The 25,453-nt window shown below is 50.9% G+C and overlaps 10 protein-coding genes across 10 annotated transcripts; 3 read left to right on the top strand and 7 right to left on the bottom strand.

Annotated features, from left to right (window-relative positions):
* Positions 1-1,649: 1,649 nt before the first annotated feature.
* Positions 1,650-6,023, bottom strand: AYL99_09454 (hypothetical protein; the record flags this gene model as incomplete). Its single annotated transcript, XM_018840961.1, has 8 exons — positions 1,650-1,888; positions 1,950-2,655; positions 2,710-2,975; positions 3,022-3,412; positions 3,475-3,914; positions 3,977-4,673; positions 4,727-5,747; positions 5,806-6,023. The coding sequence occupies 8 exons, from the start codon at positions 6,021-6,023 to the stop codon at positions 1,650-1,652; spliced, it is 3,978 nt and encodes a 1,325-aa protein (XP_018689642.1).
* Positions 6,024-7,030: 1,007 nt separating this feature from the next.
* Positions 7,031-8,835, top strand: AYL99_09453 (hypothetical protein; the record flags this gene model as incomplete). The annotated part of the gene is made up of 5 exons (XM_018840960.1): positions 7,031-7,126; positions 7,189-7,483; positions 7,535-7,824; positions 7,886-8,010; positions 8,070-8,835. The coding sequence occupies 5 exons, from the start codon at positions 7,031-7,033 to the stop codon at positions 8,833-8,835; spliced, it is 1,572 nt and encodes a 523-aa protein (XP_018689641.1).
* Positions 8,836-9,463: 628 nt separating this feature from the next.
* AYL99_09452 (hypothetical protein) lies at positions 9,464-11,652 on the bottom strand (the record flags this gene model as incomplete). Its single annotated transcript, XM_018840959.1, has 3 exons — positions 9,464-10,362; positions 10,417-10,700; positions 10,751-11,652. 3 exons carry the CDS (start codon positions 11,650-11,652, stop codon positions 9,464-9,466), a joined length of 2,085 nt encoding a protein of 694 aa, XP_018689640.1.
* A 370-nt stretch (positions 11,653-12,022) lies between these two features.
* AYL99_09451 (histidinol dehydrogenase) lies at positions 12,023-14,872 on the bottom strand (the record flags this gene model as incomplete). The annotated part of the gene is made up of 1 exon (XM_018840958.1): positions 12,023-14,872. The coding sequence occupies one exon, from the start codon at positions 14,870-14,872 to the stop codon at positions 12,023-12,025; it is 2,850 nt and encodes a 949-aa protein (XP_018689639.1).
* A 698-nt stretch (positions 14,873-15,570) lies between these two features.
* AYL99_09450 (hypothetical protein) lies at positions 15,571-16,221 on the bottom strand (the record flags this gene model as incomplete). The annotated part of the gene is made up of 1 exon (XM_018840957.1): positions 15,571-16,221. One exon carries the CDS (start codon positions 16,219-16,221, stop codon positions 15,571-15,573), a length of 651 nt encoding a protein of 216 aa, XP_018689638.1.
* Positions 16,222-17,093: 872 nt separating this feature from the next.
* AYL99_09449 (hypothetical protein) lies at positions 17,094-18,398 on the bottom strand (the record flags this gene model as incomplete). Its single annotated transcript, XM_018840956.1, has 2 exons — positions 17,094-18,293; positions 18,348-18,398. 2 exons carry the CDS (start codon positions 18,396-18,398, stop codon positions 17,094-17,096), a joined length of 1,251 nt encoding a protein of 416 aa, XP_018689637.1.
* A 349-nt stretch (positions 18,399-18,747) lies between these two features.
* AYL99_09448 (hypothetical protein) lies at positions 18,748-19,929 on the bottom strand (the record flags this gene model as incomplete). The annotated part of the gene is made up of 1 exon (XM_018840955.1): positions 18,748-19,929. One exon carries the CDS (start codon positions 19,927-19,929, stop codon positions 18,748-18,750), a length of 1,182 nt encoding a protein of 393 aa, XP_018689636.1.
* A 677-nt stretch (positions 19,930-20,606) lies between these two features.
* Positions 20,607-22,064, top strand: AYL99_09447 (hypothetical protein; the record flags this gene model as incomplete). Its single annotated transcript, XM_018840954.1, has 1 exon — positions 20,607-22,064. One exon carries the CDS (start codon positions 20,607-20,609, stop codon positions 22,062-22,064), a length of 1,458 nt encoding a protein of 485 aa, XP_018689635.1.
* A 369-nt stretch (positions 22,065-22,433) lies between these two features.
* Positions 22,434-24,051, top strand: AYL99_09446 (phenylalanine-tRNA ligase, alpha subunit; the record flags this gene model as incomplete). The annotated part of the gene is made up of 2 exons (XM_018840953.1): positions 22,434-23,908; positions 23,958-24,051. The coding sequence occupies 2 exons, from the start codon at positions 22,434-22,436 to the stop codon at positions 24,049-24,051; spliced, it is 1,569 nt and encodes a 522-aa protein (XP_018689634.1).
* An 898-nt stretch (positions 24,052-24,949) lies between these two features.
* AYL99_09445 (40S ribosomal protein S21) lies at positions 24,950-25,415 on the bottom strand (the record flags this gene model as incomplete). The annotated part of the gene is made up of 2 exons (XM_018840952.1): positions 24,950-25,184; positions 25,384-25,415. 2 exons carry the CDS (start codon positions 25,413-25,415, stop codon positions 24,950-24,952), a joined length of 267 nt encoding a protein of 88 aa, XP_018689633.1.
* Positions 25,416-25,453: the final 38 nt, after the last annotated feature.

Genomic DNA, 25,453 nt, shown 5'->3' with positions numbered 1-25,453 from the left:
GTACCGCAATTGTTTCTCGAGGTCCCGGGTTCCAGGATGGGAGAGATATAGGTATGTAATATTTATCCAGGATCTGGAGACGCGCTGCGCTGGGCGTATGTATTCGGACGAAGCACCCGCCGCCTGGGGCCATCGACGGCTAGTGAGGCCTAATCCGCCCCAGGGGTGCGGAGCCGGGCGTCTGGACACTGGTTTTCTGTCCTTCTGATACGAATAATGCGTTGGATATCAGCGTTTCCTTTCATGTATAGTAGCACGAGATCTCGGAGCTTTTGGAGAGACTGCGACATGCCGACTTCGACGATAGTGTGAAGTCTCCTGTTGCCGGTTATCGAAACATAGCACACCGGGATCTGTTGTATATCCTCCGCCGAGGTGTGCTTTCATTCAGGCTAAGGCAGGAGGAGAACTTTTCTTTTCTGTATCGTCAATCCACCCGGACACACCGTCACAGATGAAAATTGCCGACTCAGTGACTTCCGAGGCTCCTTGCAGGCGAATCGAGTATGCATTGTCTTTCTGAAGGTGTTTGTGGGAGTTGCCCGACATATTCTTCTTTCCTCTGGTCCAGCGGGGATTGAGTTTCCCACGGGCGTCGCCGATGTTAGATAGAGTGAGTCGGTCGCCGCTCTGTTTGCGAGAGGTATGAATATATATATGCATCATGGGCTTGTTGTTCGATCAACCCAAGAGGTCGTCCGCTCGGTCCTGTGTAACAGCGTCGCTTCTCAAGACACCAGGGCCGTCGCACGGAGTCAGATCCGCCTGGCTTTCTCTCCACGGGTGTCAGGACTTGTCATGATAGGAGTAGATATATAGATAGATATATTGCCGGATGGAGGTTTTTTTTCCTCGTTCCCGCCCCCTGGCAGGGACAAGGCAGAAATGTGAGCTGCCAGAAAGGCAAAGGTGGTTGGAAGGGAGAAAAGAAAAAGGGACAGGAGAAGCATAGGAAGAAGCAATTTAAATAGTTCCCGTATACCGTGGCATGTGCTGGCGCGGCTTGCGGCGTCGGGTAGCTATCAAGTAGGTGAGTAAAGGGCCAATAGGGCTCAGGTTCTCCCGGGCCGTGACATGTTCGCTTCCTGTTTCATCTGTCCTTCGCCATGGTCACCCGTCTCTGAAGTGATCCATCAAGGGAGGATTGAGCAAGGGCGAAGGCTTGACAGATGGAGTGATAGAGAGAGATGCTGGGGAAGTGAATGGGTGAATTCATAGTATAATCAGCAAATCGGCCTCCGTATCATGTCTCTGAGCGAATTGGGCCGATAGAACGTGGTTCTGGAAACTGTGAGCTCTCAGCTGCTGCCTAACTCCACGCATCTGTCAGTATCGGCCAGTTTGTAACTCGTGGCGACCTGCAGAAATAGTTACTGCTTCACCGCACATTTGACACTTCCTAGCCAATCCTCTCGTCCTCATCCAAGATGGGACTCAGCAAGCCAACAATGTCCAGCTTTTTGACGGACCTTTTCGCCACACACACACCTTGCAAAAGCACCCAGCAACTCGTATTTCTCATCTCGTAACAAAAGCCGAAGACAGATTCTCCGTCGGATTCAGCATACGTAGATCGAGGTGTCGACATCTCTCTCGAATACAGTTCACAAGCCCGTCCACCATCACACAATACCTTTCCCCCTCTCCTCTCATCCCCTCATAACTCTTGCTCTCTTTCTTCTGTTATTCCCCCCGCCGCCACTGACAGGAACGACCCGAGAGTTGTCGATCGCCTCTCGAATTGTATGCGCAATCATTTCGGCAACGATCGGAGGGAGGGCTTTGCAGACAGTTTCGTACTGATCTTCGATGGACCCGGAGAAGGGCAGCTCATCGGCAATGCCTTGTAGTCGCGCAAGTTCACGGACCGTCACTCTGTCGCGTCGAACTGCGGTGGCAGGTCAGATAGCTGGTACAGAAATCAAGAAGAGGGTGCCAGGGAAACTTACCTGGATGAATCCACACCTTCTGTCTACTGGAGATATACAGAGCTTCACTGTCCATCGAGATATTCGGGGCGCTAGGCGCAACACGAATCCCGGTGTAGTGATTGTAGACAGGCTTCGAGGCTCCCGCGGCCGACCCCGGACGAGTGGGAAGCTTGCACACAAACCCTGTGTTCGGCTTGCTCTGTAGGCGAGGATTCTCAAAGGCCAAGTCTCCGATCAAACTCCCAATTGTGGCGGGAAGCTGGCGTCCAGCGGTGTAGTCATCCAACTTCCAGGGCATAGGCACGCCGTCCGGTGACGCGATGGTTGCAAGAATACTCCTCTCTTGCGGAACTCCGTAATCGCTCAGTCGAATCAGCGTGGAGTGAACTGAAAAGCCCATTTCCAGAAAGTTGAAGAGCATCTTGGAGAACCTTGCCATCGCTGATGGATGACGAACCGCGGGAGGTAGTAACATGACGAGAAAGTCGGGTCTCAATACTTCAACAGCTTTCTGGACGGCATCCAGGGGTTTCAAGAACTGATGCAAAGTCGGCATTTGACAGTTCTGTGCATTGAGTCGGAAACATGTCTGGTCGTGCGCGAAAAGGAGTACCTTGGGAAGCGCTGGATTTTGGTGTCGGATCGGCTGGAGCTTTCCAGAGTCGAAGTCCTTGAATATACGGGGAATCGGTCCATCAAAACATTGTGCGATACCATGTCGATTCTGAAGTAGTTAGCATCTCACACATGAGCGGGTGCGTCTTTGGAAGGCTCATACCATCCACGTAGTATGTCTTCTTTCGTCGAGTCCGAACGCTGCCTGAATAGTGAATCCACTCGCTGCAAATCCTTCCGAAACACCCAACACAGAAGGGCTCAGATCAAACGCCACGGGCGGCGTCTCACTGGGGAAGCTGGATCTCTGCGAACGATTTTCTTGATGCAGTAAGAGATGAGGCGCCAGAGGTGTCATTGAGTTGACGCGTCCATCTGCGCTTGCTTCAGAAATGCCAAACCGACAGAAGAGCGTCTCGGACTTAGTGTCTAGTTCTATGTTAGCATAATTTGAGAATTCGGCAGCGGGACAAACCTGCGCGATGGCGTGGAATATGGCTAACGCTGTCCCTCCCAGTTCCGACCCGGTATGCAGATAAGATGTCGTCAAGAGATATCGCTTCTGCATCCTGCGGCGCCCGCATCTTATCAAAGTCGCAGAAGTGCAAGATTACCTCTTGATCGTCGGCTATTGGGGTTACAGACGACGGGGGGTTCTTATGTGAGAAGATGGAGCTGAGAAAAGAGTACTTGGTGACGAGCAAGGAATAGCCGTGTCCAGATCGAATGTTGATGAAGGAGGTATTGTGAACAAAGATGACCTGCTCGCGTTCTTCTCCTGCCAACAGGACATGATAGTAGCAGCCTTGCTCTAAAGTCAGTCTGAGGCGCATACAGTAAATTGAAGGAAGAACGATAGCGTCCACCTTGAATATGTCAGTCTGTATCCTCAAATAGATGAGCTATGGGGTTATAGTTGAGAACGTACCTCGAAAGCCTGATTTGGCGGAGGAGAAACTCGAGTCTGGTTGCTTTGACAATGCTGCTGATGCCACTCCTGCCATTCATGTTCGTCGTCTTGCACCCTCGTGCTTTGCAATACAACGGCTTCTGGTCGAGCAGAAGGTTGGGGATCTCGTGCTTCGAGGTCGACAGTCTCATCAGAGTCACTGTCCTCTTCTTTCAAAGTATCATAGCTCGAGCCGTAATTCGAGCCGGACTCCGAGGCCGATGCTGTAAGGTGGTGAGATGAGGGCGGTGGTAGTCCAAAAAATGATGGTGTTTCGGCTCGCGACACCATTGGGAAGTAAGATGCATTGGGGTCTAGTCCGTCAAAGATGGCCTTTGAGAGAACTTGAGTGACGGTTCGGGTTGGACAATCGCAAAGGTCGTTTACTTGAGCTGGTTGTTCGGAAGCTGGATGAGTAGCTGGTATCTTAGTGTCTCAAGCTGCCACATGGCTCCCGATACATGAAAGGCACTGGACTTACCGGCAACATTCAGAACCTCCGTCTTTCTTCGCCCACATGTGCTCTCTTTATGGAGTGTGACACAGTACTGAATATTTGCTCCGTATCTGACCGTGAAGGCTCCGCTCTCGTTGCCGACCCACTCCACCTTCAACTTCTTGCCAGCATCCAGAAACCTCATGCGGATAGCGCGTGGCATCTTCCGGAGATATTCGTTTGCATTTCTTCGAAGCCAAGCAGCAGTCGCCAGCGTCAAGCCGAGCGGAGTGCGGACTTCTTCGAAAGCAGCCGCGAGCAGATCTTGAACGACGTGGTCGCAGAAGAAGGCACTTTCGCTGGTTAATTGTTCTCCTGCAACCTTGAAAAACTCGCAACAGGATCCTTCGTGTACCCGCGCAACGTCGAGCCATTTTGCGTGTATGCGAAGCAGATTCCGGTCCGCGGCATAGAGGAGATCAATTGCGGTATCAGCTCCGTCCACAAACTCGATGTTGACATTGCTCAACTCTGGGTGCAAGGTGAATGCACCGTTCAGAGCGCGGATAATATTGAGGCCGAAGATATCCTGGCCTGGTTCTATCCTCTGTGAGGACTCGAACAAGTGATTTCTTTCTTCAAGGGGCGTGCGCATCAACGGTGGCTCTTTTCTGAGGATAGACCAGATTTTTTTCCCAAGCTTCAAGGGCCGTTTTTTGAGTTCTTTCGAGATGATGTCCTCCTTGAAAGAGTGTTAGATCTTTTGTTGTCGACAACCCAAGTTATAATACTTACATCTGTAGTGGCATTCCGTTCCGACTCACCTCTATCGGCGTAGAAGAATGCTTCCGGATGAGACTCCTTCAGGCGCCGGCAAAGATTCTGTGCTGTTACCGGCCCCATGTACCGGTAGGCTTGCACAACATCAGAAGCTTCTTCGTCTTCGGCAAACAATTTGATATAGGCATCGATGACAAAATTGCCCCTCAGCACGATAGCCTGCTCCCAAATACTGGCCAAGGTTCTGGCCTCTTCATCTTGATCTGTCATCCGCTGTCTATCCCGGTTGATTTTTCCCCGGTGGAAATTATAGCCAAAATGGTAGGATTTCCCACCTTGCGAATCACCAGCGGACTCAGAGACGAGGAGGCCATGGAGGTAGATTCGATTTCGAAACCGTGGGTCAAATATGAGGTGTCCCGTGATTGTAGGAACACTTTGAGTTGGGTCTGGAGGGTCCAGATCGATTGACACTCTCATCCACGCGCGAAAATCTTGTTCGGAGACTTTCTGAGCACCTTCCCTGTCTCTGGACTTGCCTATTTTGACTGTCATGTCTTCCCAGATGTAAGAAGTGAGTCCTCGGTGAGCATCACGTGCCGACCGTTGTCGTCGTTCATATTCATCTCGCTGCTCGCGCAACAGTTTGGGTCTCGGATTGTTCAAAAGACAACAAAGATGTGGGTCACTGCCTCGGAAGCTGAAGTTCCAGCGGAAGGAGTTCGTCTCAAACATTACCGAGTGTCCGTTCCTTCGCATCACGAGTGCAGCCAGCTTGAAACCTTCACCGTGACCTCCTGCAAATGTGTCGTTATTCCGCTTACTTGTCGCGCCCAGGGCCAGGTGTTTTCGGTCGAGCTTGGCCTTGAAATTGGTCAGCTCCAGAGTGCCTTGTTTGCCGTTGAAGCGGATGTAGCCAAGCAGATGACCACTTTCTGTGCGAGCGGTGATGTGGATCTCCCGGTCGTCGTTTCTGTCAAAAACCGGCTTGAAAAATCGAGGATCGACTCCGAACGACGCAACAATTCCATCCTTCCTATGCCGTGTCAGCTAGCCGCAATGTAGAAACCACAAACGTGGTGATTTTATCCTACCAGTTTTGATAGAATTCCCTGAATGCATCCTCTCGCCGCCACTGCGGAGTGTAATTCTTGGCCAGTCCAAGATGGTGAAGGGACTTCTTCAGAACCTCGCGGCCGTCGTCAGCTTCGAAGTCGGGATCCGATTCGTAGCCATCGTAATCATCGTCTTCGGGACTCGTGATAGCGTCCAACTGTCGAAAAGCAGGGGAGGGGAAGAAGTAGTAAGACATCGGAGCAGGGGTTTCGTGATTACAGGCCGATCAAGGTGGAGCGGATGAGGCTTGGAAAGGGGAGGCTATAATGTGTTGTGAGCAGGATTAAACAAGATACAGTTCAGGCACAAAGGTGTTCTGTTGTTGAGACAGTTGGCTGAGTGTTCGCGGAATGAGCCTTTGATGAAGAGGAGGTGAGAGATACTGGAGAGAAAGTGACCGATGAGGTATGTCTGAAGGAAAGCTGAAATCTTGATGCAGGCAGAATCCACCCTGTAGTCTCCGGATGCCCGATATTGCCATGCTTCAGAGGTGTGGCAGTATCTGGCAGCCTCAGGCACCTGAAAAGCATGTTTCAAATTCAGATGGTGCAGGCGACCGACACTGTCTCCTCTTTTTGGTGGTCATTTTATGGTAGACAAATGTACATTATTGCTGCTGCCGCCCTTGGTTCGCCAGGACGCCGCCATAGCCCTCTTCCAGCCCGTGGCACAATTAGAAGCAGAATCCGTCCCACGACAGAGCAGCACCAAGGGGTGAGGTTGGTCAGGCATATTTCTCTGCCCATCGGATCCCCAAAAAGCAAAGAAGGAGAAAGGAAGGTAGAGCGAGGAGCACTCTCACACTCTTCTCAGGCATTGATGATGGTATTTTTACGAAATGAGAAAGCAAAGGTGACACATGCCATGCGAATCATATATATCCGGAAGTTTTCTGATCCGGTCCAAGCTTTGGATCTCTAAGTTTCTTCGGAGCAAATCTTCCGGGCTATGCTTATGAACAGTCAGCAATTCTGCTGACTTAGCATCCTCCCTCAAGCAGCCTCGTCGTCCGGTTCCACTTCCCGATGCGGGTTAGAACAAAATCTCATAGCCTCGTGGATAGGATGACAGAAGCCGTTATAGTGAAGCAGATGGGCACTGGCTCGAAGTATATGAAGCTTGCCATTGCCCCTTCCTGTATGAACTCGAACCAGACGTCGACTCTAGCCATTCAAGCATCCCGTCTAGCCTAACATCTTCCCAATGTCGCCGGAATCACAGCTTCCGTATCCTCTCCCGCGAAGAGCACATCAAAAGTCACGGACGGGATGCAAAAACCGCAAGCTGAGAAAAGTTAAAGTAAGCCGCCAAAGCCATAAAGGTCATCATTTCTTCCCGGGCTGATTTCGCACGCTTCGCAGTGCGATGAAAAGCGCCCCGTCTGCGCCAAGTGCGCCGTCCACTATGTCAACATTCAAAGGTGTGAGTACGGGGACCAGAGTCCTATGATAGACAAATCGACGACGACGACAATACCAGCCGCGGATAAGATGAGGAGTAGGGCATTGAAGACGGTCCCCATCCTGTCCAGGTCTCGTCCACAGCACAGAAACACCGGCTCTTTGGTCCTGGCTGGGACGGGATCGTCGACATTTGACCCCTTCACGCAACATCCCCCGTCTCTGGAGCCAGACATAAACCTTCTGATGGGGACATGTGAGTCCTAAACCCCAGTCTGGCCGACAGTGGCTGACACCAGTCCGCCAGATTTCTCCTCACACATCTTTAACGTCTTCCCATACTATCCCACGCCGACTCTGAATCCCGTGCTGGAATTTTTCGCTCCCTTAATCACAAAGGACACGGCCTTGTTCCACGTCACCCTCCTTGTGAGCGCCTTTTGGTTGGAACACCACCTTCCTCCGAAAGAACGAGTGAGGTGCATACGGCTCTCCAAGATCTGCATGGACCTGATACAGAAAAAGATCAACGAACCGTTCCCGGACTGTGTCTCGGATGAGACATTGGCGGCCGTCGCAGGGGTGGCAGTCATTGAGGTAGGTCTGGACCAACACAAAATGACTGCCTGCCAAAGGGAGAAGCTGACAAAGTCGGCAGCATGAAAAGGGCAGTCTGCGGCTATCGCGTATTCACGTAACAGGCCTGAAACAGATGCTGGAAGTCCGAGGCGGTCTGGAGGCAATCCGCATCTCGAATCCCACCGTGGCGAACATGCTGTTTTGGTAGGTAGAACCACTGATCTGACCAGATGTTATCTTGGAAACTGATCAGTCATGTCCAGCATGTTCGTCGCGACAGCCGATGTCGAGTTCCCATCCTGCGACACACAAGCGGTCGTCCAGCGCCCTCCATGGTTCTACGAGAGCCTCCGATCCGACCAGTCCCTCCTCGGCACTGGTGAAGAGCTCCCGGACCCGAGTCCAATCGACTTTCAGACCCATGGCGTCCTGAAGGAGTACTCTGAGCTCATGCTGAATATCCGCATGCTCGCCATGACCTATCAGACCGCCCACGACTGCAGCTCGGCCACAGAATACCAGGAAGTATTGACCTTTCTGTGCGCCACCTTGCAGCGGCTGCTGACCCTGCCGGTCCCAGACCCGCTGCTGTGCAGCTATGAGAATACGGTTACAGCAGCATGTCGCCATGCTCTGATAATCCACGTCTTCGCCCAGTGGTGCGGCCACCAGCCGGACCCGTCTCTCCTGGTGAGCACTGCCCAGCACGACCTGCTATCCACGCTCCGTCCCCTAACTCAACAACGTGGAGTAAGCACAAAGCTACTTCTATGGCTCCTTTCCGTCGGTGGCACATGTCCATTTGGACCGGCACAACACAAGTGGTACATAAGCCAGCTTGCAGACACAGCCACCGACTTGGAGGTCCACTCCTGGAAGGACATGAAGGCTAGTCTCAAACAGGTTATATGGCATGAGTACCAGGATGACAAACTGCACAAACAGCTGTGGGATGAAGTGGTTCAGCTCGGAGATGGTGAGATTCTTCACGTTTCGCAGATGATATATCCCGTCTCTACTGGTGGTTGAAGGCACCAGGAAAGTCAAAAGCGACACCGGCAATGGTGAGTCCGGTTCTAACCCTTGTGCAGGCAAATGGGATGTATCCTAGCTGCGTGAGCGCATAGGAGTGGGAAGAGCTGCATCCGTGGAGTCGGCATAGAAATCGCGACTGAAGTGGGCGTGCATCCAGACTGACGGGAATCGCCCTGGTTATGAACCGCGCCGCACCCGAGTTGAGCCACAGGACGAAGGGGAGTCGAAGTCCACAGCACTGACTAGGAAGGAGTTATTTGTCCCAGAGACCGTAAATGCATTCTCTGTCTGACCAAGTAATCCTTTATCGTCGAAGCCAGCAAAACCGCGCAGCGCAGGTTCGACTTCGAAACAAGCGCAATCGATTTCTCCATGACACACTTCGCAGTATTGATTCTTTGAACGAGGAGTTGAAGCAGACAAGAATTCAGCGAGATTATTTCAGACTCATGTATGAAGATCTCGAGGCACAGTTGTTGGAGACGGGCAAGCGAACTCGAAACTCCAAAGGAGCTCTCCTGTGCAGAACTGAGCTACAAATTATGATTCCACAGACACGATTGACGGGATGAGCTCAACAACTGCGTGAGGTCGTCAGAGGTGCTCTGCGTCGGTGGAAGCATCATTGCTGGAAATACTGATCTGCGAGTTGACTGTCATACGCATACGCCGCGGGATCATCAAAGGCCAAGTTCTGTTCAAACCACTGCAAAACATCGATACCACTCATGAAGGCGTCGTCCGTATCATTTTCCAACCACTGTGCACTTTCTGCTTGGATCTGTGTATCCACAGGGACCTGGTTCTGGGACGGTTGAGTTGGAGGTATGCTAGTCAGATTACCGAAATCATACGCCTGAGATTCTGTTCGGTCTGCCTGATGGTTCTTGTCGGCGTGGACGCAGGGGTGATCGAAACGTTTATCTGAGGGTAAGGAGGAGACAAGTGTCGGACTGACTCCTGATTGACTAGTTGCAGTGTTGTCTGTTTGTTTTATCGTAGAAAGTAACCTGGACGAATTGAGTCCATGTGTCTTGATCTGCGAGATAACCAAGCAGAAAGCTCTCGCCACGACAGAGTTACTTAGAGCATGGACTCTCCTAAGTACATCGATGATTGCAGTCAGGTACTCTTCGAATTTCAAATCTCGGACGTCGATGTGGGATCTGCCTTCAAACTCTGCTTGGCTGTCGCATATATTGAGTAATTTGCGGAGCGCTCGGGCTGCATAGCCGGTGCGTACCAAGAAAATGTTCGGCAAGCTACAGATGGAAACCAAGCTCATGGAGAGAAAAGCGTCGAAGCATTCGTGAATCGCAGCGAGGCAAGTAAACAGTGCCTCAACCCTTGCGGGAATGAAATATAAGTCTTTGAATTTTGATGTCATACTCTCGACTGCTGCAATAGGGGGCTCTGTAGCAGCACGGAGTGGTGAGCGGAGGTCGTCGATATCGTGTTCCGGATGCAGGGCTATTTCGTGGATAAAGAGGTCGGTGCATGCCACAACATGGCGAACGTAGGCTTGAAGTCGCCAGAGTCAGCTTCTACAAAATATCTGTGTTCCGTATCACTCACGCAGGCTCAAATCTGTTCTGGCATGCCGGCGCCAATGGTCCAATTGCTGACGAAAACCTCTGATCTGATATTGAGTCTTGACGTCGCGGAGTGTAACAACTGCACCAGGGTCATCCATGGAGAATGTGATTGAGGCGTCTTCGGCAATACGTTGGATGCGTATCAAGTCGCATAGCCACGTATCGCTCGGTAACACAGGCTTCTCAGCGGAGAGAACATCCAAACATTCCTCAGTGTACACAGACCAACGTACGAAGGCAGGGTGGCGGAGAGACATTGAAACACTGAGCAGATCTGTCAGTTACCCGCACTGGAGGATTGGTAGTAGTCTCACCTCGTTCCCATATAATAGCATCCTAACCATGCTCGTCTGCCTGCGAGTGATTCCAATTGATGAGGGTCAGTTCTTTGAGTTAAAGTTGATTTATGAGGTCGTCTGCCCAAGCCGATGTCAAGCGCCATTGTACTAGCGATATGCACCATCTGATTGAAATTGAGATCTCGCATGTTTTTGGGCCTGCCGTAGAAAAAGGTGTGAAGGAGTAAAGCCTGCACTAGTTCAAGAGATCGTTCACCACTGTATACGACACGTAAGGCCAGATCTTTGACGAGCATATCGCATAGTTCGACATCCGCCGTTGTTTGCATTGAAGCCAGTCCAACTGTAACGACAGCGAAAAACAAGAGCGGTTGTTGCTGCTTGACGGTGACAGCATCTGAATCAGGCGCAAAGACCACAAAGGGAAAGTAGCGAGACATTTCGTTCTGATATCGGCCGAAAGCCTTGCAGGCAGTTTCCCAGTCTACGAAGCCGCGAGACAAGGCTTCAGGGATGAGGGTATTATCGGGTTTGGCTGATGTTTGTTCCTTGGATGCCAAACTCCCAGTCGAATCGCCACGGGTATCGGTGATCTTCTTGTGATCTCCAGGGCTATTTGTCGTATTTGCGGCCAATAGAGCCGTCAGCGCATTGATCTTCTGCTCGAGATCTGCAACCCGTTCGGTAGTCTTTCTTTTCCTTCGTCGTGGGATATCCTGCATAATGCATTGCCGACGGGCTCGAATACACAATTTGCACGCGTTGCCTAGTGCTTCGTCGATTTCGCACCTCGTTTTCATCCGTCGGCAAGTTATACACGCACGACTGGACCTGACTGTCCTGGTTTTGGGGACAGCAGCATCGTCGCTCTCCTCGCTGCCATCACTTTGGAATTCAGGGTCATCAGAGGGATTCATGTTTCAATCATACCAGAACTTCTAGATATCAAAGACTATTTATATCAAAGACTATTTCCGTGACCAAATAAAGTAGCAGGAGTGTCGACTGGCGAGCGATGCTGTCGAAACGAAATGTTTTAATTTGTCAGGCGCACGTTCTGGCTGCCTTCGGAGGAATATTGTTCCGAAATCCCTACACAGCTTTGCGAGGTCTTTAGCTCAGCGATGATTGGTCAAGCTCAGGCAGAGCAACGTTCTATTGTTGCAGAGTCTTAAATCTTTCTATGACATCCAGATCTATAGAACAATCCATGTGAGAGCTTCAGAGACATAATCTAACAAACTGAACCTCAGCGAGTTCAGTTATGATCTCCTGTTCCTCCTTGGCTTATTTTTTTGTGGCCGCACCATCTTGATCCCCCTTCGTACTGACAGCAGCTGACTTGAGGCTCCCTTCTGGTGACCCATTATGGATGACAGCTTTTGGCTCAGCGTTCTCAATATTCACGGGAAGGTCATCAGTCTGCACGCCGTTCCTCTTGACCAGTCCAAGCTTCTCCAAACGGATCTCCATGGCTCGTCGATGGGCATCAAGGCCTTCACATCTGGCGAGCTCCATGACTGCGTAGCCTACTTCCCCGACACCCTGTTCCGTCACTTCGCTGCTCGTGATGTTCTTCATAAAACTGCCGAGGTTGACACCGCTGTATTGCTTCGCGTAGCCGTATGTCGGCAAGCTGTGATTCACGCCCGCGGAGTAGTCGCCGACAGACTCGGGCGTCCAACCTCCGAGGAACACGGAACCTGCATTTTGAACATCGGGGAGCACGGCGCGAGGGTTAGAGATTTGCAAAATGAGATGTTCAGGTGCATAGTAATTCGACCACTTTAATGCTTCCTTGAGAGTGGGCACTGAGATAGTCACGCTGTGTTCGATTGCCCCCCGAACAATATCCACTCGGGGAAGTTCGTGTGCCTGCTTGTGAACTTCATCTTCAATCGCTTGGAGTTGCTCCTCGTTCAGGTCAACGGCAATTAGGACGACTTGGCTGTCTGTGCCATGTTCTGCTTGACTGAGAAGGTCACTGGCAACAAAGGCTGGGTCGGCTGTTTTGTCCGCTACAACTAGCACTTCAGACGGACCAGCTGGCATATCAATTGATACTGCGGCGGAGGTATCGTTGCTGACGATCATCTTCGCGGCGGTGACAAATTGATTCCCTGGCCCCAGAATCTTATCAACCTTTGTGATAGATTCTGTTCCGTAGGCCATGGCGGCGACAGCCTGAGCACCGCCAGCCAGAACTATGGCCTCCGCTCCGACTTTGTGTGCGATGTACACGATCTCCGGTGTGACGGTGCCGTCAGATCTCGGAGGCGATGCAAGGACGATGTTCTTGCATCCTGCAGCCATGGCTGGGACACCAAGCATAAGCGCCGTGGAGGGCAACACTGCGGTTCCGCCGGGAATGTACAAACCAACCTTCTCAATCGGTCTCGAAAACCGGGAGCAGGTCACGCCGGGCATTGTCTCCACAACCAGCGGTGCTGATGGTTTCTGGGCAGAATGGAACTTGAGGATATTATCGTATGAAGTGTTGATCGCTTTGATGGTTTCTTCAGGAAGTTGCATGAGCGATTTAGGAAAAGGTGCTTTTAGTACAGGGGATTTGAGGCCGGTGGCTTTTTCGAATTTGTGGGTATATTTCAAGACAGCAGAGTCGCCGTTGGCACGAACGTCAGCAATAATGGGATGGACAAGTGACATGATTTTCTCGTTGGACTTTTGCGAAGGTCGTTGTAGAGCGGCTTTCAAGATGTCGTCTGAGAAAGTTTGCGAGGTAGAAAATCGTTTCAGCTGTATCCGGCCAGATTCTGTCCTACCAGCAGGATCTAAGGGGCCTTTCGGAATAGATGCGGCCTCCTTGACTTCTTCATCTTTGTGGCCGCCGATGCCGTTGGTTTCGGGAGGTGATTTTTCACCGATAGGTGTCTCCTCGACATACTGTGGTTTGGCATCTCCTTTTCGTCTCTTTACCTTCAGACTCTTCAAATCAAGATTCTTCTCGATGTCTTCCAAGGTGACGTCCGCGGCAATGCAACGGGCAAGGGCAAAGTACAGCAGGTCAGCTGCCTCTGAGGCAATTTCCTCCTTGGAAGCAGCAACGCAAAGCTCATCCGCCTCTTCTTTGATTTTCGCATTGACAAGCTTCGGATCGTTGAACAGTCGAGCAGTGTAAGAGCCTTCAGGCGCGTCGACCTTGCGTTGTTGCAATGTACGCTCGAGCCTCGAGAGCCCGGAAACCTTGCCCCAGCATGACATTGTTTTAAGATGGCAGAAGCCGTGGCCCTTCTGATGCACCCTGAAAATCAAGCAGTCCTTGTCGCAATCGAAACCGATACTGATGAGTTCCTGGATGTCCCCACTCGACGCACCCTTGTGCCAAAGACCCCGTTTTCGACTTTGGTAGACGCCTGTTCCGGTCTTGAGTGCTTCGGCAATACTTTCTTTGCTGCTCCAAACCAAGCCCAGCGCAACACCGCGCTCATCAACTACTGTAGTCGCATAGAGGCCCGTCTTGCGATCCGCGGTGGCCCCAGCGACGATCAATTCTACCGCAGGGATCAAACCCTTGTTTTCCTCCTTGGAAGGGTCGAAGGTCAACTTTGTAGAGGAGACAATCAGAGCATTTCCGGGATACTCGTGCAATAGGTTCCTTCCTTCAGTCTCGCTCGCGACCGAGACAAATATTGTTTGATCATGGCTTGGAGGATAATTGTCCAGCTCTTTCAATACACTATCCACATACTCGTTGCCTTTGTCGCCATCGAATGCCCATTCCGCAGTTTTCCATTGTGGATTCTCATCAAGAAAAGTCTTGAGTTTCGCGATATCGGTTTTCGGATTGACAAAGGAGATAGTCAACACAAGGCGATCCGCGGAAATGGTAGGCTCTTGCGACAGAGCTTTCAGTTGCTCAAAGGTGACGAATATCTTGGATGCACCATTGTTGAGGACGTCAATAACATTGTCCCAGCTCTTCAGTTTCCGCACATCGAGGTATATGTCGAGCTTGGAGAAATTCTGACGCAAGAACGCAAGATTGGATTGGAATGTTTCTGGAGTGACTTCGATCAGACAATGCCCAAGGTAAGCAACTTGGTCAAGAGTGAGGCCGCGGACGTCTTTGCTGAGAATGTCCTCTGGGTCGACCGAAGCCAAGAGACCTGTACCCATCTCTAGGAACAAATTGTCTGGTTTGATTGTCGAATGCAAAACGTGGAGTGAGGGAGTAAAATCGCCAGGAAATAAAAAAGTGACTGCGGCATCGGAAGCTCAACAATTTGCAGTGGCTGCGCAGGTGGATCCTGCGGCCCCTCGACCCGTATCGATAGCGTCGATAACGATAAGACAGGAAAGGAAGGTCATCCGAGCAGCTCCGGAGCATTTTCTCCAATGGGATGGCTTCTCGTACTTCTCTACCACCTCCAACACCACCCAATCATCCATTTACATTCCTCTACTCCGACCGCGTGGCTCGACCTTAGATGCATATGTTTATCAACCTTCACATGTCAACAAAATAGTATTGGCGGCATTGGCCATCCTTCCTATCAGACCACTTTGCTGGATGGATCAGGGGGGGAAGAAAATGCAAGACATGTGAAAATCATCTTCAAATTGCTCTACGCACCACCGAACTGACTTACATTCCTGTGTCAAGACAAGCCAGTCCTCAGCATGTCCTTTTCCACAATCTCCTGCTTCCTTGCAATCAGCTCATCTACATCCCAGTTTGCCCAAGCGAAGCGATTCGCCAGAAAAGATGCCTCTTCGCTCGCAGTCCAGACAACAAACTCTGCCGCAAGCTGAGCGCTTGTTGGTTTGATCAAGCCTGCTAGGCCAGATTTGTCCGACATTGCAGACTTGACAAATCAGGGATGAATGGAGATTATCCTAGCCCCGCCGGATAGTTCTGTGGCCGCTTGAATATCCATGGTTATCAGCTCCATCATTCGCCACATTGCAGCCTTACTGGCCGCGTATGCTGAGAGGGACGGCACCAGAACATTGTACGCGCCGGAAGTGTTGATATTCACGATGACAGCCTGCTCCGTTGCGTTTTGCTTTGCTCGTGCCTGTAAGAATTGCTGTAGCACGAACGCAGTGCCAAGGACGTTCACCTCGAATGCTTTCCACCACTCCTTCAAATCTGCCTCGACAAAATTCTCAGGCTGGGCGAGGTATCCGGCGTTGTTGATGAGCACATCGACTGGCGAGTCCAATGACGAGAACATGGCCTTGACTGATTCCTCCGATGTGATATCGACCGTGCGGTACTCTACAACGGTCCTGGGATAAGCACTTTTGATTTCCTCAGTTGTGGCCTTCAATTTCGACACTGTACGTCCTGCAAGGACGATGCCGGCTGCATGTGCTTCCGCGAAGGCATGTGCAATGGAGGCCCCTATGCCATACCCGCCGCCACTTATCAAGATATTCTTCGACGCAAATCCGGAAGCCAACTTGGCTGGTGATAGTCGACCATAAGGTTCGAGGTGCTCGACTTTGGTGGTAAACGTCATGACGATCTCGTTTTGATTTCTCTGTGAAATCGAAGGGGTAAGATTCAACTCAGTTGTACAACTTCTGCAGTTGTGGACCCAGATGCCTTTTGGATGTTTTCCTGCTCGACTTACTGGTGCTGGTGCTGGACCTTGAAGTGAAATGTTGAGCTGCCTTCTTCCATCGATTCCACTTCAGATATATAGATACATCTTTCGTCCGTTCGTCGGACGCTGACGTGGTCCCATTAACACCACCGCCTCCTTCGACCATCACTGATATCCACAGGGTGCTTCGTCCGAGCCAAACGTCGAAGCTATGCTACCACCATGCTATCTCGCTAGGAAAAGTCTCAACTGATGATTCGACGGGCTTGTCTTTGGTAATAACCACCACTCAGCCGGAAGGGTTAAAGGCTCCGACGTCCCGTAGCAGAGCCCCGAACCACAAACTTCTTATGTAAGCTTCCCTCGATGAGAATGCCTTGGGTTACCCATCGTGCCATATCGACGGACGCCGGGAGACGGCCGAAACGTTGGCTATCAGGAGTTTCCTCCGTGTGTCGGGGCCGACTCAGTCGACTCGACTGAGTAGTAGTCAGGGTTTTCAAGCCCAATATTTGCCAAACAGCTTCGGTCAACATGGAGTTGGGGGGCAATGTGTCTTTGGGTCCCTGTGTATTCTCACCAATACCAACGCCAGAAAATGAAGCAAAGTTTGCAATCCGACCTCCAAATGAATCATGGTAGTATCCCTGAACAGGCATTCTTTCCATTGTCGTCTGGGTATGCCTCCACAGTCGCAGCAAAGAAAGGCCCTGCACTCCAGCTAAAGGAAGGGAACCTCACAACCAAAGAACCTGCTATCCATTGATGTTCCCTGCTAACTGCATTTAAAGCGACAGTTCGGGGAGTTGGCTCATATACATCGCGGAACAGACGATAGCGTCGTTGACAATGTGTTTCGCGAAGCCCATACCGTCCCCTAAACAAATGGCCTCTTCACAGAGCTTTCGCAGGAATTTTTCAGTGTCAATGAGGACGGTCTTGATATCTTCGTGGGGCGAAGAAATTGTGGAAGGTTGAGACCAGCATTGCTTGACGGAGAATAACCGCAGTTCGAGCGTGTTGCCATCAAGAGTAGTCCTCCCTTTTGTGGCCAGATAGTCATCAAGCTCCTCGGCGCGGACAATGTCGGACAGGGTACCTTCAAGCTCGAGGTCATTCTGGATAGCAGCGGCAAGTTGCTGGTGCCTTTCGTCGTCAAAAAACCCGCTGCCAGGGAGCTGCCTTGGCGGAGAAGCTGGACCATATGATCTTCTGCGGACTTTCTGATGGCTCGCTTCGACCATTTTGTCAAGCCCAAGCCTGGTCAGAAACAGAATGTCCCACTTGTTTGAGTGGCGAAAGCTGAAGCGATGGACTCTGGCACACCATGAGTATCGCTTGTCCTGCTCCTGATCGCAGTGCAAAGCTTGGTAATTGAGTAACATCCCATTACGAATGAGTCTCTGCTGCAACGAAGACCCAGGAAAAGCGAGCTCCTTGATGTTCGAATAATCACTAGAGAGTCCGGGGTTCTGAAGAGGCATCGAGATGAATGCCGAAGACAGGAATCTGTGCATACTATACGCGGCGGCTGACGGCCATTTGTCAACCACCTTGACATTAGCATTAGAAACCGGAACACGCTGGGAATTCCCCGTTTTGAACGAAGTATCAACAGTCGACAGCGGTATCGACTGTGGTCGACTGGATGGCCGAAGGATACTTTGAGTAGTGGCCTGTTGACTGTCATCAGAAGTTGAGTTTGGAGACCGATCCTGGCGACAGGAGATATCTTCATCAACTTCAGCAGCCAGATCCCGAAACCTCCTCACGGTTTCATGATAAGCTGTTCCTAAATCTCCAGTTTCATTAAAAGTTGGAACAGCTATCGATAGCGAGACGTGGTCTCCGAAGTCCAGAAAGGCACTGATCATCCCTTGAACAACGGATTCCAGCTTTTTAATTCTGCCCTCATTCTCGGCTAATGTTTGTTCTTGCCGATGCCTATAACGGCGCTGTGCGGCTCTTCCTCGGGCTCTTCGTAACTACATTCGGAACAATATTAGCGCCTTTTTGTTGACTTGTGGTAAAAGACATACAGTTTCATCCAAAGGAGCATTATCATCGACTTTCAATGGCCGCCCACGCATGCTTGCAAAGTTTTGTTGCTGAAATGAAAGGCTAAAATCTGGCGAGATTGGGATAGGACAGTCAACAGAAATTGTAAATCAGCAGCCGGCACTTCTGAAGGTCAATAACTTGGACCGAACGATTGACCTTGACGAGATTCGCAGGTTTGATGTTTCAGCGTAATTCCAAGTACATGGATTATGAACAACATCAGGCGTTGTCCTTTCCTGCAAGTGCTGATGGCGTTGGGGGCGTATGAGTAATCGGGGCGATACCGCGGCCAGACCACGCGGACAATCGACACAGTAACTCCAGAACACAGCAGTGAAGACATTGTTGTTCTTATTGGCTATTTTGACAAAGTGATCTTCAAGCTTCCTGGTATGTGTGAGAGGTCACAGCATATAGCATCATGCCGAATTCGTCCACGGATGACAGCCAATTATCGATCTTTTTCTGTCGCACCAGCGACGGATTCGGATCAGATTGTGGCCAGAGATCATTGATGAGTAGCTCTCCGTCGCTCCAAAGGCCCAGCTGTTGGTTATAGGCCGTATTCCAAGATCGACGATCCCGCGCATTCCACAGAGTCTTGCTCGCAGGCGCCGGGAGGCCTGTGAGCTCTACGGCAACATAGGATGGAGAGCCCACTGTGAAATTGACGAGATTGTCAAGTAGGTAGGTAGCGAAGAGCGTCCTCCTTTTTGTAGAGGCGACAATCCAGGATTCCCAATCGGGTCTGCTACCGTTCGTCTCCGCAGGACATAACGTCCCTCTGCTTGCAAGGTCGCCCGCTAAATCCTGGAGCTTGATCATGATATCTTGTTCGACGAAGCTAGTAGCATTCGCCGAACAGAAGAGCATTATGGCATAGAGAAGGTAACCTTGTAAGATGGCCAAGAGCTCCAGGTGTCCGGAAAACGCACGCTGTTCGCCCCTTTCAGCCCCGGAACCAGTTCGGAGGATGCTTGTACCTACCTTTTGAAATATTCGTGACATTTCCTGTCCGATGACCTCTCGGACCATGGCAGCGCTCTCAGGAGTCTGTGTCACCCACATGCGTGCTATGTTCATGCAATTTGCCAACGGCTCAGCAATCCGATATGCAATTTGAGACCAGTGAATGAATGGAGGCAGATTCTCAGTCAGGAACATTCTAGGATAAGACTTAAACACGCGGGTCACGAACGCCATCGTCGATGGATGAAACGGCTTCGGTCTCTGGTCCATAGAAGGCAGTAAGCTCTCCAGCCAGCGGCCGCGGATCCTGTGTTCATCCACGGTGCATACTAGATGGATGTTGTCGAAATCAAGCAACTCGGTCGCGAGGCCTTCTGCGGCAGGCGGAGCCGAAAGCCAGGCCTCATTGACAGTAGCCGAGAAATGCTGGCTGATATCGCTTTCTGTGTCGAGCTTTGCGGCAACGTAGATGCAATCAAGGCTTCGGTTGCGGCATCGTGTGCAAGACGGTCTTTTGAGGTCACACCGCGCTTTTGACTGATAGCAATGATTGCAGGATTTCTTCCTGGGTACGGTTTCCTTGGGAGTCATGACGGCGACAGGCTTCGAGAATTAGAGCAGCGAGGCAGAGAAGCAAGAGGCGTCGGAGATCCGAGGATGGAGAGGAGTTGATCAGTTTGAGGCTTTGCCTATTTTGGAAAAGCCCCACCTCTCGGCTGAGTTGCCTTGGATCTCCCAATGTCTTGGCGCTTTCGAACATGGCCGGTTGCCTGCCCTCTCTCTCTGTCCAAACATCGGACGTGGTCGAGCTCACACGACCTAGACATGAATATCCCGTGCTATGTTCAATAGGCTGCTGGTGGTCTTGAGTCTCCCGTTGGCCCAGCTCACATCTTATCGTCCAGGTTCCTGGACATAATCATAAGAGACGCGATTCTCGATGATGACGAAATTTTGGGTTGGATTCCCATCCCTTTGCCTCAAGACATGTCGAACCCATATAAGGTATAGTGGACGTACTGGCCCTCGACGACAATGAAGATATACGCGGTGATTCTTGTGTATCGAGCGTCAGGTTCTGCTTCGGAATTACCCGAGTGAGGCTGTGAAAGGGCTTCCTGAGTGTCGGTGTTTTGGGTGTCGGAACTCCGATCATCCCTGTCTCGGCTCTGGAAGTGGCGTTGCCTGAACCTCTCGCGGGCATATATGGACGCTCAGCACCTACGCAATCTGCTTTCTTTCTTCAAGTCTTCAACATCAAATTCAGAATGGCTCAAACAGAGCCTACAGCACAGATTGGCTCCTCAGAGCCGTACACAATCTTTACAGTCCCCCAGAAAGCTCTCATTGTCACGATCGTCTCATTCGCAGCTACGCTTTCTGGCTTCGCCTCGAATATCTACTTTCCCGCTCTTCCTCAGGTCGCTAATGACCTGTCAGTCACAACCAGCCTCGTCAACCTTACTGTGACGTGCTATTTGATATTTCAAGGCTTGTCACCTACTCTATGGGGTTCGTTGTCCGACACCAAAGGCCGCCGCATCACCTATGTGTGCACACTTGTCATATTCCTTGGAGCATGTATAGGGCTTGCAGAGACACGAAGCTACGCACAACTGTTGGTCCTTCGTTGTGTACAAAGCACGGGAAGTGCAAGCACAATTGCATTGGGTGCAGGAGTTATTGGGGACATTACCAAGAGAGAAGAACGAGGTGGATATATGGGCATCTTCCAAGGCGGACTTTTGATGCCTGTCGCTATTGGGCCCGTGATTGGCGGTGTTTTAGCAGACAAGTTGGGTTGGAGATCAGTATTCTGGTTTTTGACCATCTATGGCGGGGTGTGTGTCCTCGTCATTGTGCTGGTCCTGCCTGAGACACTGAGGTCGATGGTGGGAAACGGATCACAAGAACCAAAGAGATATGCGATGTCCCCTCTGGCACTATACCAGAGAAAGAAGCATCTCAGTCAAGACACCACTCCTTCCGCAGGGGACGGGAAACCAGCACCGAAACACATCGACTTTTTGGGTCCGGCGAAGATCCTATTCCATCTCAATACGTTTTGTGCGATATTCTACGTCGCACTCCACTACACAGTGTGGCAAATGGTTCTCACCGCCGTTTCCACACTCGTCCAACATAAATATCACACGTCAGAAATCCAAGTCGGTCTCATCTTCCTCGCCAACGGGTTAGGATCTATCATTGGAACAGTTCTGGTCGGCAGATTCTTGGACTATGATTACAAGCGCATTGTTCGCAAATATGATGGCGATGAACAGCGCGTTCCTATCGAAAAGGCTCGACTGAGGACTGTCTGGCTGTGGAGCGCACTTGAATGTATCTCCGTGCTGATTTTTGGGTGGACCGTGGACCAAGGTGTTCATATTTCTGTGCCCATTATCTGTTTTTTTGTCCTGGGATGGGCGGCTATTTCTCTCCAAAGTGTGATATCGACCTACCTTGTCGACATCCATCATACTCAGAGTGCTTCCGCAATGGCTTCTTTAAACCTCGTCCGTTGTTTGTTGGGTGCCGGGGGAACTGCGGTGGTTGGGCCTCTGATCAACAGTATTCATGTTGGCTGGACTTTTACCCTATTGACTGGTCTCATGATCACACTGGGAGGTCTTGTTCTGGTTCAGATCCTGTTTAGGCAGGCCCGGAAGCAGAAACTGAACCAAAATCCACCGGCTGAAAGGGAAGGCCAGAGCAAGGTTTAAACGACACTGCTGCACCACCTGCCAGGCATATGATGCAGAGGGAGAATAACGGGTAACAGTGACTTTCGCTGGCATATGGAGGCCACAGATACTCAAGTATATTTCTATGTACAACATAATGAATAGATTAGTTTGCCTTCTCTGCTGGCGAGCTGCCTATCCTCAACAAGGCTGCTGTTACGAGGTTGAAATGCTAAAGCGGCAAGGATATGTATACATTTTAGGATTCGGCCCGCCGGCCGCATTTTGGAGTCATGTCTCAAGAACTTTGGAGTCAGAGTCGAGGGAACACAAACATATTTCTTCTTGCAACTGCCCCTCCTCTTGGTCTTGCTGTCCTCCCACTAGGTTCCCTCGGCGGACGCAATCATGGCAGAGGATTTGACCGCGAAAGTGCTTAACGCCCTGAACTCCGCCGACGGTCCTGTTGTCACATCGGAAATCTTTCCCAATGCCACCTTTGTCAGTGTCAAGTCTGCTGTCGACAAATTGCGATCGAGGAATTTCATTGAAGCAGAGCAGATTGACCGGTTGGAACTCGTTCTTACAAAAGAGGGGCTTGATATCGCAGAAAATGGCAGCAATGGCGCAAGGGTTTTCGAGGCAGTCCGGGCGGCGTTGGAAGGACTGAAGATCAAAGATTTACCCTCTGCCGTTGGAGATGCAAATGTGGCCAAGTTCGGTTCAGGTGATGCCTTCAAACTCAAGTGGATCAAGAAAGATGGGGACACACTCAAGGCAATTACGGACAAGATCCAGGACGAGGTCCAAGAACAGTTGCGCGAGATCCAGTCCAGAAAAGGCCTGAATAACCCCAAAGTCGTGGCAGACTTCAAGAAGAGGAAGTATGTCACCGAGCAGAAGACCATCGCCTTTAAGATTTCCAAGGGCCCCCAATTCTCGACAGAATTTGTCAAGGAGGAGGCAGATCTGACAGCCGAAATGCTGGCGTCCGGGGCGTGGAAGACCGTCCAATTGAAACCATATAACTTCAAAGCAAAAGGTGCACCCACGCAGTCCGGAGCACTTCACCCTCTCAACAAAGTGCGTCAAGAATTCAGAGAGATCTTCTTTGAGATGGGGTTCGAGGAGATGCCAACAAATCGTTATGTGGAGACCGGCTTCTGGAATTTTGATGCTCTTTTCGTTCCTCAACAACATCCTGCTCGCGACCTCCAAGATACCTTTTACATCTCAGATCCTGCAAGAGCCGATCCCCCTCGAGGAGATCCAGAACCTCCGGCTGCCGGGGAAAAACCCACACCTTCCCCCTCCCACAAGAGAACAAGGTCGAAGGAGAAGGCCTTAGACTTCAAGAAGTACTGGGATGATGTCCGCGCGGTACATGAAAACGGGAAATTCGGTTCAATAGGCTACAGATACCCGTGGTCAGAAGACGAGTCTTTGCGACTGGTTCTGCGGACTCACACCACAGCAATTTCTACATACATGCTCCACAAACTCGCCCTGAACCCTCGGCCGGCACGGTACTTTTCCATCGACAGGGTCTTCCGAAATGAGACGGTCGACCAAACCCATCTTGCTGAATTCCACCAGGTGGAAGGTGTGATTGCTGACTGGGGCCTGACATTAGGCGGGCTAATCGGTTTCATGGAAGTCTTCTTCGGTAAGATGGGTATCAAAAACCTGAGGTTCAAGCCCGCGTACAACCCTTACACAGAGCCGAGTATGGAAATCTTCAGCTACCATGAAGGATTGAAGAAATGGGTAGAAATTGGAAACAGCGGCATGTTCAGGCCAGAAATGTTGGAGCCTATGGGCTTGCCAAAGGATATGCGGATATATGGTTGGGGCTTGAGTTTGGAGCGACCAACCATGATCAAGTGAGTTTTCGATTCTCCAAGCGGTCACTATGCTGATGTCTGTGAACAGGTATGGCGTCAACAATATCCGGGAACTCCTGGGACATAAAGTCGACCTCAACTTCATTGAACAGAACCCTGCTGTCCGCTTACACAAAGATTAGAACATCCGTCACAAAGCGATAAAATCAGCATGTACGACGACACGTGAATCCTACGCGCTTGAGACATGTGTTGGCAACTGAAAGGAGCATCGCCGAAAGAAAAGTTCTAGATTTCCGAGAAGAGAAAACTAGAAATGATACCCAATTGCTTCAACTCCATCTTCACCTACGATTGCTACTCATCGTTTTCTGGGTTGCTTGCTTCTATTGCAAGCGGCGTTGTTTTTCCCCACCGGCACATCAAGGCTTCCTCAGGCTCCCTCTGCCATGACTGTGGAAGTAGAGATTTCATCGTACATACACCAGCCGAACATTGAGCCTAAAACGCCGCCTTCTGAAGAGCTGTGATTTTATTTTCCGAGATTGAGAGTCAGAGCACAGATACGGGTGGCACATTTTCATGGAGTCTTTTGTAGATCGGGGAACCATATGATATATGAATGAATCTCTGGTTCCCGTACCAGAGAAGAGAACCACCTATGCGCGTGTGTGTTTGTGTGGGAATGTCTTGAATTGGATTTTTTTCTTTTTGATTTCCTGGGCTGTCCCAGTCTGCACTTCTATCATGGCTGATCATGCAGAATTACCGTGTCCGCCTCCCCCTGCGACCAGACAAGCGAGTTCGTTCGCCTTGCGTAATAACATGCGTCTTTTATCACCGTCCCACAACAAAAGCCGTGTGCCTTCGAGGTGCTCCGTGTATCGCTTGCCTTAGAGGTCCCGATGGTTGCTAAGACGTCAATGAAGCCTTTACTCGGCACTTGTTCTCCCTTCGGACACACTCTCTCCCTCTCCACCCTCTGCGCACGAGGGTTAGTAGTCGTCCCCTCGAGCCACGCGCAAGCTCATCCTGATCCCCTCTCCCCCACAATCATCACATTTGATTATTGTTGGTGCTTCATCTCGTAGCCTGCGCACTCCAGACATTCTTCAAGAACCCGTCCTTCTGCGCCAACCGGTTCAGGCTGTCGTCGCTCTCGGCCCGGGACCGCACGAACCCGCAAAGCGCGTACACCTGGTTCTCGCCCGTGTACCGGCCGTTCTCATCGACCTTGCCCACCGAGATCTGCACGCTGGCGTGGTCCTTGGCCTTGATGATGCGGTTGGTCGCGCTGCATTTGCGGGGCACGTAGCTAGAACGGACGGGAAAGAGAGCCCCTTCTGTCAGCGCCAAATTTCGATACACAAAAAGATAGGGCTGAGAACAAGGCGGGTGCAAGGGGAAAACTGAATGGAATTTGAAGAGCGCACAGGCCTTATGTGAGAGCATTCTGTGTATGAGGGAGAGAATAGGACGTGAGGAAGCGAGGACGAGGACGAGGGGGAGCTTACAGATCGACGATTTCTCCCTTCTCGTTCTCCATGGTGGCTTGGTCGGTGCTAGGACACGGGTGTTGGTTTT

The sequence above is a fragment of the Fonsecaea erecta genome, assembly GCF_001651985.1.
Source record: "Fonsecaea erecta strain CBS 125763 chromosome Unknown Scaff9, whole genome shotgun sequence".
Classification (NCBI taxonomy): domain Eukaryota; kingdom Fungi; phylum Ascomycota; class Eurotiomycetes; order Chaetothyriales; family Herpotrichiellaceae; genus Fonsecaea; species Fonsecaea erecta.
Note: the sequence above shows the minus strand (reverse complement) of the source record. Positions and strands in the feature narration are given on the sequence as shown.